The sequence below is a fragment of the Chrysemys picta genome, chromosome 1 (genome assembly GCF_011386835.1).
Source record: "Chrysemys picta bellii isolate R12L10 chromosome 1, ASM1138683v2, whole genome shotgun sequence".
NCBI classification, from domain to species: domain Eukaryota; kingdom Metazoa; phylum Chordata; order Testudines; family Emydidae; genus Chrysemys; species Chrysemys picta.
Genome location: NC_088791.1, coordinates 45,003,061 through 45,016,018, shown reverse-complemented (window position 1 = coordinate 45,016,018; position 12,958 = coordinate 45,003,061). Strand labels below are relative to the sequence as shown.

Sequence of the window (12,958 nt, the reverse complement as noted above, 5' to 3'; positions counted from 1 at the left end):
TCTCCTTTCATCTGAACAACCACATCCTCTGCGCTAGTTCTCAGCCCTCCCTCCCCCCGGCTGCTCTCTCTCCTCCTCTATGCTGCCTGACAGACTTGACATCAGTGGTAGTGGGTAGAGGAGCCTTTCCTGGCTCCTTCCTTCTGCTCTCTTGACTTCACTTCCCCACCCCATAAAAGTTACATATCATGTTATTGTTTATTAAGCACTGGCCATATGCTTGTACAAAACACGAACAAGGACATAGACCTTGCCTTGCGAAGCTCAGGCTGTGAAGACAAAGTATGGGGCTTTTGAGAGCCTCTTGAATTCTGAGAGATTGCGTGACTGAATCTTAGTGGACCAGCACCCATAGACACCTCCCATTGTCCTCCCTCCTCTTATCCCCACACCAGCTGATGAGAACAGAATCCTTTTTACTGGGCTCTTAGGCTGTTTGTACATCTTCAGTTTTTGATAGTGGAGAGGGGAGCAGTTGTAGAAAACTTTGCATTGTGTCTCATGCATTTGGTTCTACTTCTTTGGCCTGGTTCTGTGTGAAGATCCTGGGCCTGAGGAGCATTTAGCCCTAAAGATCCAGTGTTTGAGAACTAGACAATTAAGTACCTCAATCCTCACTTTTATATTCTTGAAAATCTTCATTTGGTTTGGTATCTAAGATGATAGCATGGTTTTGTGAAAAATAACAACAGTGTCTCATGATCCTATCTTGTCTTATGGGTGTTGTCTTTGCATTCTGTTTTCTGTTAGATCGAAGACTCCATTCTTAAGTACTTTGGGAGTCATACAAGAAGAGCAATTTTGTACGTTCCTCCTTCCCGTGGTAAAAAAGAACTTCAGCTATATCAGCGCATCCTAGCACAATACGGATATACAGTGACAGTCCTTGAAGACAGGAAACTGATTGTAGGCCTTGGACATGAGCACCACTACCAAGGTAAGAATGATGAGAAACAAATTATTACTGAAGTTTTGTCAGTAATCCCATTCATTCAGAATATCCATCATTGAATCTAATTTATAAACTTTATAAACCAATTTGACTAGGGGCTTAAAGTCACAATCTGGTCTTGTCCAGTCACACAGATGCTTACTTTTCCACATAGGGACGCTCCTTCTATCAATTGCTTGCTTTTTAACTCCACCCCAGCTCTGTTATTCATCCTAGCCCAGGAAGTCAGTTCTGCTGTAGTATCTGAGTGCCTTCCGTTACAGCATTAAGTGTCAATCTGTCAGGTGTGGTTCTTTCTCTTACCCCCTCCCGAGGAGAACTGTGTGTGCAGTATACATTTGCTGTTTGGGTAGGATTTTTGTATGTTTTTAAACGTGCACACTGTTTTGTGTTTGTTAGAGATGGCAAGGTCGAAGAAATGTGCCTTGCACATGGAGTGGATGGTGGTGGGTTTTGTAATGGTCCTTAGTTTCTGTGGGAATTTGTTTCACAATTTGAGACTAGCCCTTGCACAACTGGTAGAAAGTTTCATTGTGCCTGAGGGGGGGACAGCCACAGTCTTCAGCCTGAACCTTTGGATGGTCTTTTAGGTGTGTGGGGCCCAGGCCATTGAGGGCCTTGAAGATAAGGATCAAGACTGTGATCTTGAATCTCTATTCTATAGGAAGCCAGTGTAGAAGCTGGAGAAAGAGATCACCCAGTACTCTGTCAATGGAAGAAAATGACAGTTCTGGTATTTTTATTATGTGGTTTGTTGTTCCTTATTGTAAAGAATAATTATATTCTTGTCATTCATACTTGCAGAAACTTCCTGCAGTTATCAGATACCTCACTGTTGCTTTATTATTTAACTAATCTCAGTTGGATAACGTGAAAATTATTCTGTATATTCTGTGGGGCTGCTTAGAACACACTGTATTGAACACAGCAAATTTCCAGTATTATTTTAGGTTAAGTTTTATAGGTAAGTTTTAAAGATTTTTTTAAGGTAAGGTGTATACATTTTCCCTGATGAGCTGCCTCCTGTATTAGAATATGGAGCGTTAGCCATGTCTTGCTTTAAAAAAAAAAATCTGGTTTCTCAGCTCTGACATCTCCCACTCACTACCTGCCATCAGTACACATCACTTCAGTGACAAGACACAGCACATCTGCAGCCCACGCTGATGCCAGATGGATTTAGCTACAAAGTGGTGTGCAGTTCAGCCAACATCCCATTCTCTGGGGATCATGTAAAGCACATCTGTGACATCCTTTTTTTGGCTTAGCTGGCTGATGGCGCAGGGTTCACTTAAAACTGCTGTAGAGGTAAACAAACTGGCTGCAGATTTCAGATTTTCTGTAGATATTTATATTTTTACGTCCTGTGCCAATAATCCCTGCACTATTTTTTCCCAGTAATGGGAACAAAAATAGCAAAAGTGCTTTATACACTTTCCATCACTGTCCAGATGTACCTGCAACTTTCAGCATATGTTAGCGGTATAGAATAAATGGAACAAACAGCAGTTTAATGTAAAGAGTAAGAGCCTTCTAATTCCATTATATAGCAGCATAGACTATTTTAACTGCTTCCAGGATTGTATATATTCCTAGCTTTAAGGTTATGTTGTTATTGTTTTTAAAGTAAAAAGTAAAAGAACATGTCTGCATTCCAAACTGATGATCTTAGCCTAGAGCTGAAGAAGTTATAACTGGAATTATTTTCCTCTTGCTGGTAAATGATGTTTTCTAGTGTTCTGTGTGGTGTAGTACTGTACACTGTATTCTGGAGAAAGCTATTTTGAATTATGTTATGTCATAACATTTTCCTAACAAGACTGCTATAATTTATAAAAATGTGTTCCTTGGAGGCACTATTAAAAAGATACAGATAATAGACTGAGAAATATAGATCACAAATATTGTGGGAAAATCTATAAAAAGAATCACTCCTCCTTGCCTGTTCTAATTTAGTGCCTTGGTCTGGTGCTTTTATTTTTGTGCAGTTTCAGGTTTTGAAAATCTGTGGTGTTCCTGTAACTTTCATAGTTCAGACTGATTTCTTTAGGATTTCTGTTTATGCTGGCTGTGAGCCAAAGGGCCTAGCGGTAGTCATATATGGAAAAAAATCACTACAAAACATTCCTAACTTTTTTGTGCTGATTAATAATTAATTTTGGGGACAGTTATACTCCCATGTGAAGTCCAAATACAGCTGATAAACTGGAACTCCATAAGGGTCAGAGTCCTTTTCAACACCTGGGTGGCAGTCGCTACTCCAGCTTCCTGACTGCTTCGTAGAGAAGGTAGAAAAAATGGTTTCTTTTTGTGGAAAAGTCTGGCTTTTTGTCAAAAACCAAAATGTCTCTGGCATCTGTAAAATATCTGGGTTTTGGACAATTTTTTTGAGGGGGGGGGCGGGGGGTTAGGGTTTCTGATGACAAATCCATCAGATACTGCTTTCTGCAAAAAATGTTTATTTAGTCAAAAACCCAATTTTCCATTGGAAAAAAAGTTTTCAACTGGAAAGAAATGTTCAACTATCCATGCTGCGCTAGCTTCACTCTTTTTGTGCCTCTAACCCCACATGAAGGGAATGGCCAGTGGATCCATGAAGTCAGGGATCCACTATTCTGCTTCTGCCCATGAACTGCTTTAAGTCTTCTCTTTGCACCAGCCCAGCATGAGCCCCTACACACGTAAAGGATACACACATCCTGAGTGAGCTCCTGCCTTGCCTCACTGCTGCTCTCACCCCATATGACAGGGCCCCCGGTGCTGCTGAGGAAGGACAGAATTTGCTGTCTTGTTTCCAATGGGATGTTCAAGTTTTGTTCAATATGTCTGCCACAATGGGCTCGCCTCCCTTGCCTGTCAATCAGGCACATGGTAGTTGTTGTAGTAACCAAGCAAGGTACTAACAAACTTCAACAGGACTTTATTTTTAAAGTGAAAACCTCTTTACCAAGCTGCTGCTGCACCCTCGGTAGCTCTCACTCAGCCTCCTTCACTCCTCCCCCCTCCTTCTGTTTCCTGTCCTTTCAGACTCCCAACAGCCAGTGCTCCCAGTTCTAATAATTACAAGCAATATCTAAACACCACAGTAGTCTCTTTGGATAGAACTTTTCATTGCAACCAGATCTCCTCCTTCAGGCAAGTTACCTCAGTTCCTTCAGTGTGAGGCAAGAAGTAGCAGCCTCTGGCTGAAGTGCCATTTTTGCCACAGCCTCAACCTGTGTTTGGAACCAGCATCTTGGAGCTGCAAGGAAAAGAGTAAAAGGATTAGAATAAGCAGGAGAGAGTGCTCCATCCGTGCCTCTCCTCTCCAGCTTTCCACATTGAGCCTTTCTGCACTGTGTGCCAGGGGCCTTCTTCTCACAAGTGCAGAGCTGCTCAACTGCAGCGAATAGGGATGAACAGGGGACTGAACTACACTTCAGGGCCCTGGCAGAGTCTCAGACTCTTCTTCCAGCATTCTCTGCTGTTCCTTCCCTCCCTTCCTTGTGGGGAAATCTCTTATCCTTGGAGCTATAATGAGAATTAACAGGGCCTGTGTGGACTCAGTGCTTAGTGATGTGCTGCCAAAATTTTAACCAGGACCTCCTTCAAAAACTCTCTGCCTCACGCAGCAATTCATGAGACTAAAATGCATTTCCATCTTCCATAAATTCATTTGTTCCATATTTTCCTCCTGCTACCTGAAAAAAATCAAATCTACACTCTCCCCTCCTGTCTCATCCCCTAAAATTAATAAATTACGTGAGTCCCTCCTCCCAAATCCATCAGTTTTTCCATACTTTGATCAGTACTTTTGCAGCCCCCTTTTTAGTCTGCTCCCTTCCTTTATCAATTTTGCACCCACAGATCAGACATCTGTGAGTTCACATGTCTCAGGTCATTTTAGGCTCAGAAAGGGAGACTGGATTTAAGCTGCCTGGCCCATCATTTTTAATGTACCTTTTGTAATAAGCTGCAAAATCCCCACATTATGTCTAGCCTTTGGATTGGTTGAGATGTTGCGTGTCCCTCATGTTAGCCAGTCAGTTTGCCCATGCGAAAAAATGCATCCCAACTGACTACAGCTGAGTTTAGTGTAATTCTAACTTCATCATCTCCCCACCTCATTTGAATGTTAGTTTCACTAACCTGCAGGAAGTTTATGCAGTTATAATGGGTACCTTTAAAAAAACAAACAATCAAATACCATTCCATGGTACTGACTTTACAATACCATGACAATTGACTATGGATGCCCGTCAAAAAGTAAATCTAAGTTAGGTTTACTTTATGAGTCCCTCCATAGTTGATGAAATTCTAGCCCAGCTTTTGGAATGATTATTACAATTTATATATTGACTTCTTTGTTGGTTATTTATTGTCCTGTAAGGCAACTATTGACTTGAGCTTTGCTTTGATTGATATTTACCTCTTACCTCTTGGGTCATTGAATCTTGATGTTCATTGCAACCAAAATCAATATCTGCTTCAGATTTTATTAATTCATTTGGGGTAGTTCAATGGAGATTCCTCACCATATATATCTTTAAAATTTACATGTGTTGCAGACTGTGTTAGGGTTTTCTTTTCTAACTTTGTCCTTCCAGTGATTTTGTTATTCTCCCTCATATTTTCTTCCAATTTAAGAAAGCCCTGTATGACTGTGTACAGCAGCTTTGTACACAAGCTCTGCTTCTAACAACCAACTCTGGGGAAGATCAGGTCTGGTGCAGATGGTGGGAGGAGTGAGATTGTGGAGCTTGCTCTGAGCAAACCTGAATTAATTTTGGCCTGTCTCCATTTCTGGCTGAGGCCATGGAGGTCGTTGTGGCTATGAGGTAGCAGTAATTCCCCATCTCTCTCTTGGTATTATTTAGCCCTTTATCAACATTATTACCCCTGTAGTAATTATTTAGCCCTGTGGTAGGCAAATGTTATTATTTCCATTTTACAGATGGAGACATTAGGACAAAAGTTAAGACTTGACTAATGCCACAGGAGTCACTGTCAGAACTGGGATGAAAACACATGTTGAAAACACATCTTGCTCTAAACCTGTATCTTAGTCCTCTAGATTGCTTCTCGTGCTACTGAGCTTTTCTTACCCGGGACCTGGGGCCACATGGGCTACTCAGCAGAGGATCCAGTTTAGTTGCAAACATCTGGCCAGCGGCAGGGAGAGAGCTTGTAAAACCACTAGTTTCATCAGCATAGCCAGCGCAATGCTTTCTTCACAGCTGATGCTTAGTCTGGCAAGGGAACTACAGCCGGGGGTTTCACAAGCCCCCAAGACCATCCCAGGGCAGTTATCAGTGGTACCATGAATAACCCATGGCCAATTCCTCACTGTAGCACTCAGTTTACGTTTTCAAGGCCACATCAACAGCAAGAGGGCTAGGAATTTAATTTCTTAAATGAAAACTGAAATTAGAAATGAGGAGGGTAAAGGACTGAATAGGGAAAACACAGTGGTTTCTAAAGATGTAGCTGATTCCCAGGATGATGAATAAACTGGCTGTGGCCCAGTACTTGGGTGCCTAGACAAAGAAGGGTCAAGATACATCTTTATTCTAATGCAAAATACATTAAGAGAAGAAATCTGTATGAATGTGGTCCTGGGGGCCACATGGAAAGCTCCTCTGGATGCTCCCATCCTTTCCCCAAGTTGATGGCAGTTTCCCCACATTAACAATGCATGTTGGTAGTGCCGCTACAAATCGAGTATAGATGGCCAGAATGGGAGAAGCCAGAAAGCAAATGCTCTATGCAACATGCTTCCCTGAGAAGGGACAATTTCAGCATGAAAACATGCCTAAAATAGTACCAAGAGTACAAGAAACATGGGCATAAACTAGTCAGATTAAAAGGATTAGAGCTACCCTGTGAGTTCAGACTTCATCAAGGACTGTAGGCAGGATTAACTGAAATCTGCAGTCTTTATTTTTAATTGTCCATAGTATTGTTAGGAACAACGTCTTACTTCTGGACATTCCAGTCACCAGCCAGTTTCTGTGAAATCAGGTTAATTTTGGCAAACAATTTTAAAGACACAAAAGGCCCAGAGGAAAACTGCTGTTCTGTAAACATCTGGTTGCCATTTTCAATTACAAGGACCAACCCACTTAAGGAAGTATAGTTTTTTTGGAACAGGAATGAGACACTGGGTTTTTTGTTCTTTGCACATAGTGGAGGGTAAAGGAAATGTCAGGACTAAAGAGGTCACTAGAAGCTCAGCTTTTATAAATAAGAAAGTCTCTGAGAAAATTAAAGTAAATTGAACCCAAGTTCTAGCACTGTAAACAACCCTGTTGAGTTAAGGTTAAATAAACATAACTGAAGACCCAAGCATGCCAATAAAAGCACAAACTCTCTCCTGTCATAAATAAATGAGTCATTTTAATATTGTGCAAAATAATGACAATAAAGTTGGCCACAATATGACTGTGTGCGTGTCACAGTCTAAATAAAGAAAATCTTCTAAGGTTTCCTCAAAAGCATTGTAGGTTCGGTTAACTAATGGCTTAAAAGCACATCGGACACTGTACAAAATATATTAGTTTCTTTGGGCAAAATTTATGTCGTGTGTTCCTGGCAAAGCTTTGTCAAGTAAAAACATACACTTCAAATGTATACTGTTCTCCTGTCTTTCAGCAGAAGAACTTTGTAGACTCAATGCACAAAAAAGGCTCATAGAGCTGTAATAACATCCATTAGAGCTTACCAAATTACTAGCATATTTAAGGCATTTGTTCCACTTCATTATAATGAAAGCTCAATGTGATTTGAGAAAAAAATATGTTACAAACACAAGAAAATAACATTTTGGTCATGCTTATGTTGCTTTTAATATTGCTGCTTGTCTGTTTGCTAACTACTACTAAGTGTGGGTCTGATTCTATACCACTGATGTCAATGTAAGTATTGTCACTTATTTCAGTAGGAGCCATATTAGTCCCTAAAATACCCATATAATTTTTATTCTTTAATGGGATTCTGCACTATCATGCTAGTGTATACTAGCATGCTGTGTACTTTTCAAAAACATATTCATTCTCCTTGCTTATTTTGAACAGAACATGTTGTTGTTTCTTTAACCTAAGCGCACTGAAAACATTTCTGTAGATCATTGTTGAAAAAGGGTGGAAAAAACCCTCTGTAAAATAGTAAGTTTTTAAAAAATAAGATGAGCTGTTTGCCCCCAAAAGGGAAGGTGTTTACTGATTATTTCAAAATAATTTTGAATATTGCATTTTACCAAGTTAAAAACAAAATTACAAAAAACTGATAGTTACAATAACAATGTACATTTCTTGGAATATATATTCCAAACTTAATCACATGCATGAGTGCATCCCAGAGCCAGTACTGTGATAAATTTTTATGTTGAGTTATAGCTTAAAACAATTACAATATTGTAGCAGTCTGAATACACTAGCTAAAATTATTACTTTTCTTGAACAAATTATGCCATGTTAACAGAATATGAAAAACAACATTATCCAGGCTGTAAAGCGGGGCTATGGTCTGAGACTCCACTGAAATTAATCGAATTATACCAGGGATGAATTATCCTAGGTGGTGTAAATACATGTGATTTACCATGTGATGTTCATGTGAAAGTCCTTTAAATTGGGGTAAGAATTAATTTAATAAATGTAGCAATATGGTAAGAAAGTTGCAACAACAAATAGTATACTAAAATAGCATGGAGCTCCAATCATGTGTACTGGGACATGTGCTCTTCAGCATACTCAAATAATCTGGAAAAAGGGGTGCACAGTGAGGTGGCAAAATTTGCAGATGATACAAAATACTCAAGATAGTTAAATCCAAAGCTGACTGCGAAAAGTTACAAGGGAATGCAGTAAATTGGGTGACTGGATGACAAAATGGCAGATGAAATTCAGTGTTGATAAGTGCAAAGTAATGCACACTGAAAAACATAATCCCAACTATACATATAAAATGATGGGGTCTAAATTAGCTGTTGCCACTCAAGAAAGAGATCTTTGAGTCATTGTGGATAATTCTCTGAAAACATCCACTCAATGTGCAGCAGCAGTCAAAAAAGCGAACAGAATGTTGGGAATCATTAGGAAAGAGATAGATAATACAGAAAATATCATGATGCCACTATATAAATCTATGGTATGCCCACATGTTGAATACTGCATGCAGATGTGGTCGTCCCATCTCAGAAAAGATATATTGGAATTGGAAAAGTTCAGAGAAGGGCAAAAAAAAAATGATTAGGGGTATGGAATGGCTGCCATATGTGGAGAGATTAATAAGACTGGGGCTTTTCACCTTGGAAAAGAGACAACTAAGGGGGGATATGATAGAGGTCTATAAAATCATGACTGGTGGGGGATAGTAAATAAGCAAGTGTTATTTACGCCTTCTCATAACACAAGAACTAGGGGCCACCAGAAATGAATAGGTAGTAGGTTTAAAACAAACAAAGGAAGTATTTTTTCACACAATTCACAGTCAACCTGTGGAATTCCTTGCCAGAGAATGTTGTGAAGGCCAAGACTATAACAGGGTTAAAAAAAGAACTAGATAAGTTTATGGAGGATACGTCCATCAATGGCTATTAGCCAGGATTAGTCCTTAGCCTCTGTTTGCCAGAAACTGGGAATGGGTGACAGGATGGATCACATGATGATTACCTTTTCTGTTCTTTCCCTCTGGGGCACCTGGCATTGGCCACTGTCGGAAGACATGATACTGGGCTAGATGGACCTTTGGTCTGACCCAGTATGGCCGTTCTTATGCTCTTAGGGGTCAATAATATTAATAAGAAACAGGTTTAAAACAATAAAAGGAAGTATTTTTTCCACACACTGCACAGTCAATCTGAGGAACTCATTGACAGGGAAATTGTGAAGGTCAAAAGTATAACTGGATTAAAAAAAGAATTAGAGAAATTCATGGAGGGTAGTTCTATCAATGGCTATTAGCCAAGATGATCAGGGACACAGACCCAAGCTCTGGGTATCTCTAAACCTCCAACTGCCAAAAACATCTGGCATTGGCCACTGTCAGACAGGATACTGGGCTAGATGGACCATGGGTCTGACCCAATGTTACTGTTTTTAGGTTCTTTTGTAGTGTATTTTTCAACATTAACTTTATTCAATATATGAACGAAAGCCAGGGCTCTAGTGTGGACTTTGCAAAGAGCCTGACAATGTTCTGTTAAACATATACAGTCTTAAAGTGCCATATACTACATTTACCGATAAGGATGTTTATCTTTCATAAAATATTAAGTCCTCCATTGAACCATGTTTATTATAGTCTCACAAGCTGTAATTTTAAAACAGAATCCTGAATATTTTAATATTATATTGAAAATCATGTCAAAAACCCTGGACGTGTATATAGATGTAAAGCTGGCTTTCATAAACAGATGTTAAAAAAGAAAAAAACTTGTCTAACTTATTTAGAAACCAGTACCTTTGAGTTATGCATGATGTTTCTCAGCTTTCTGGAAAAGTTTATTTATACAGAAAGCCAACTTTAATGAAAGTAATGGCAACCAGTAACAAAAAATAACTAATTATATCAATCAGTCTTTGCAGACAACTCTCCTGTGGCTCTGGAGCCGCATTCAGCTTTTCAGAAGTTAATATGCGGCTCCTTGTATAGTCACCGACTCCAGGGCTAGAGCTACAGGTGCCAACTTCCCAATGTGCCAGAGGGTGCTCATTGCTCTGCCACAGGCCCTGCCCCCACTCCACCCCTTCCTGCCCCTCCCCTGAGCCTGCCGTGCCCTCGCTCCTCCATTGGTAAATTCTGGCTCCTTCGCAGGCTCAGGTTGGCCACCCCTGCCCTACGAGATTGATATTTGACATGCTTCAAATTGTTAGTACTCCAACATAAAATAACCAAGCAAAATGAGACAGATTGCTAGATATTTCGCATCTTATTTTTGAAAGGATCTCAATCCAGGCTTCAATTTTACAAGCACAATTAGGCAACCATTGGGGCCTTTTCTGAAAGTCAGTCCTTTCATATAAAACTAAATGTCCAGTCTGCCTCTTGTTATCAAGCAGTTATCCTCCCAGAAATGGCTGAAAGTTGAGAATGAAAACACACATCTTTCAACTGGTACTTTTCAACCAGAACTCCATCCTGACGGAGGTGGAAAAGAGAGCCAGCTTTAGGAAATTCTGCAGTTGTCCAAATATGAAGAAAATCCACATTACTTTCAAGAAAATCCCAGGCAAATAGTATAATATAGATTTGGGTGATGTCTACCTCCCTGCCTGCATACTTCTAGAGAGTTTGAAGATCACCTGATTTACAACATAAACCTTCAAGTATCAGAAGTGTTAGTCAGGATCTGTAAAAGCAGCAAAGAGTCCTGTGGCACCTTATAGACTAACAGACGTATTGGAGCATGAGCTTTCATGGGTGAATATGTCGTGGTATTCACCCACGCAAGCTCATGCTCCAATATGTCTGTTAACATAAACATTATAGCCCAGATGGAATATTATGGAGGAAATATTGACAAAGTCACTCGTTCATAGCACTATTCAGATCAGTGGAAGTTTTGCTATTTACCTCCATTGGTGAAAGATCAGTACCTAAGTTTCATTAAAAATTCTTCAGGGATGATTTTACTATAAAACCACGGAGTTCATATTCTATGGAAAATATGTATGTGAAATAGCATCTACATTGCATAACTTTTGCATAAACAACCCCCCCCAGAAATATAGTTCGGAATGACAAGGAGGAGAGAATAAACTTAATTTAAAAATGTAACTGGGGAATGTAAGAAAAAAAGGAATACAATAACTGGAGAGTTGTCTTTGTATTAGCCAACACCAACACTTGTGAGTAGCCTTGGTATAATCACTTGGCTTAGCTGGGCCTGAGTTTTCTTATCTGTAAAATGGTGATAATGATACTTGCCTACTTCACAAGGATATTATGTGGCTTAATTATTTAATATTTGTATATTGGTTTTATGATGCATTATGCCAATATTTTTAAAAAACATGATTTGCACAACCATAATCTAGGGTTGCCACCAAGCCATTTTATATTATCTTGGCTTCTTGTAAAAGTGATAAAGTAGCCAGCTTTTTGTTTTGAATCAAATAAAAATTAAGATAATGTATATGAATAAAACCCCCCCACAGACCGTGGATGTTATTTATCACTGGAGATCCTCGGTACGCTCTCGGCGGTGCAGTTTTCTCATCTGTGGGGCCTATTCCTTCTACCATTGAAGTCAGTTGCAAACTTTCATTGCCATCACTGGCACTTTCTTAGTTTCTTTCTGGAAAATAGTATCTTATTGATAAATGCTGTGCAGAAAGTAGTTTGGGAATGCCAATATGCTAAGAGCATACCATAGTAATCTGAAGGTGCTGAGTATCAGGATAGAAGTGGAATACCAGAATTGAGTGTTTGGCTTGCCCTGATGTCTTTGCCAGTGATTCAGTGTGGAATGTTTGCCTTTTATTTGCGATGAAATTCCTCTACAGGTCACAAAATATTTTTCATATCCATCTTAATGTAATGATGAGTTCACAGATAGTCAATGGTGGAGGCTACAGCTCAGAACAGTCATCTCCTGAATATGAAAATTCATTGGTCATGTGATATAGGTAATGGGCTGGGACAGAGAAGAATTGGGTTCCAGGCCCAAGTCCCTCAGCTAGATTCAGCTGTGGCTTTGCCAGAAGCCCTGAGCAAGAGTCAGTACAGAGATGTGCTGGAGCAGATCAGGAACTGAATTGTGAATCCCTTGTTCTGGGGGAGTAAGTAATCTGTGCCAGTCCTACACCAAGCACAGTACAGGAACTCGTCGCTTAAAGCTGTAGTTCTGTTCCTGACAAATGCCACTTTAAGCAAAACGATGTTAAGTGAATCCAATTTCCCCATAAGAATTCATGTAAATGGGGGGGGGGGTTAGGTTCCAGGAAAAAATTTTCACCTGACAAAAGACTATATTTTATCTATCTATTTATGTATATGTATATATATAGTGTGACAAAGTTCCTC

The 12,958-nt window shown here is 39.7% G+C and overlaps 1 protein-coding gene across 5 annotated transcripts in view; it reads left to right on the top strand.

Annotated features, from left to right (window-relative positions):
• The window catches only part of CPED1 (cadherin like and PC-esterase domain containing 1), a 204,872-nt gene that overhangs the window by 13,739 nt on the left and 178,175 nt on the right, over positions 1-12,958 (top strand). For all 5 annotated transcript variants that reach the window (XR_010590127.1, XR_010590128.1, XM_065556067.1 and 2 more), the window contains exon 3: positions 751-937. Coding sequence is in view for 3 of the 5 variants with exons in the window: in XM_065556067.1 (XP_065412139.1) it covers positions 751-937 (187 nt within the window). In the remaining 2 variants the exon portion in view is untranslated. The remainder of the gene's footprint in view (positions 1-750; positions 938-12,958) is intronic.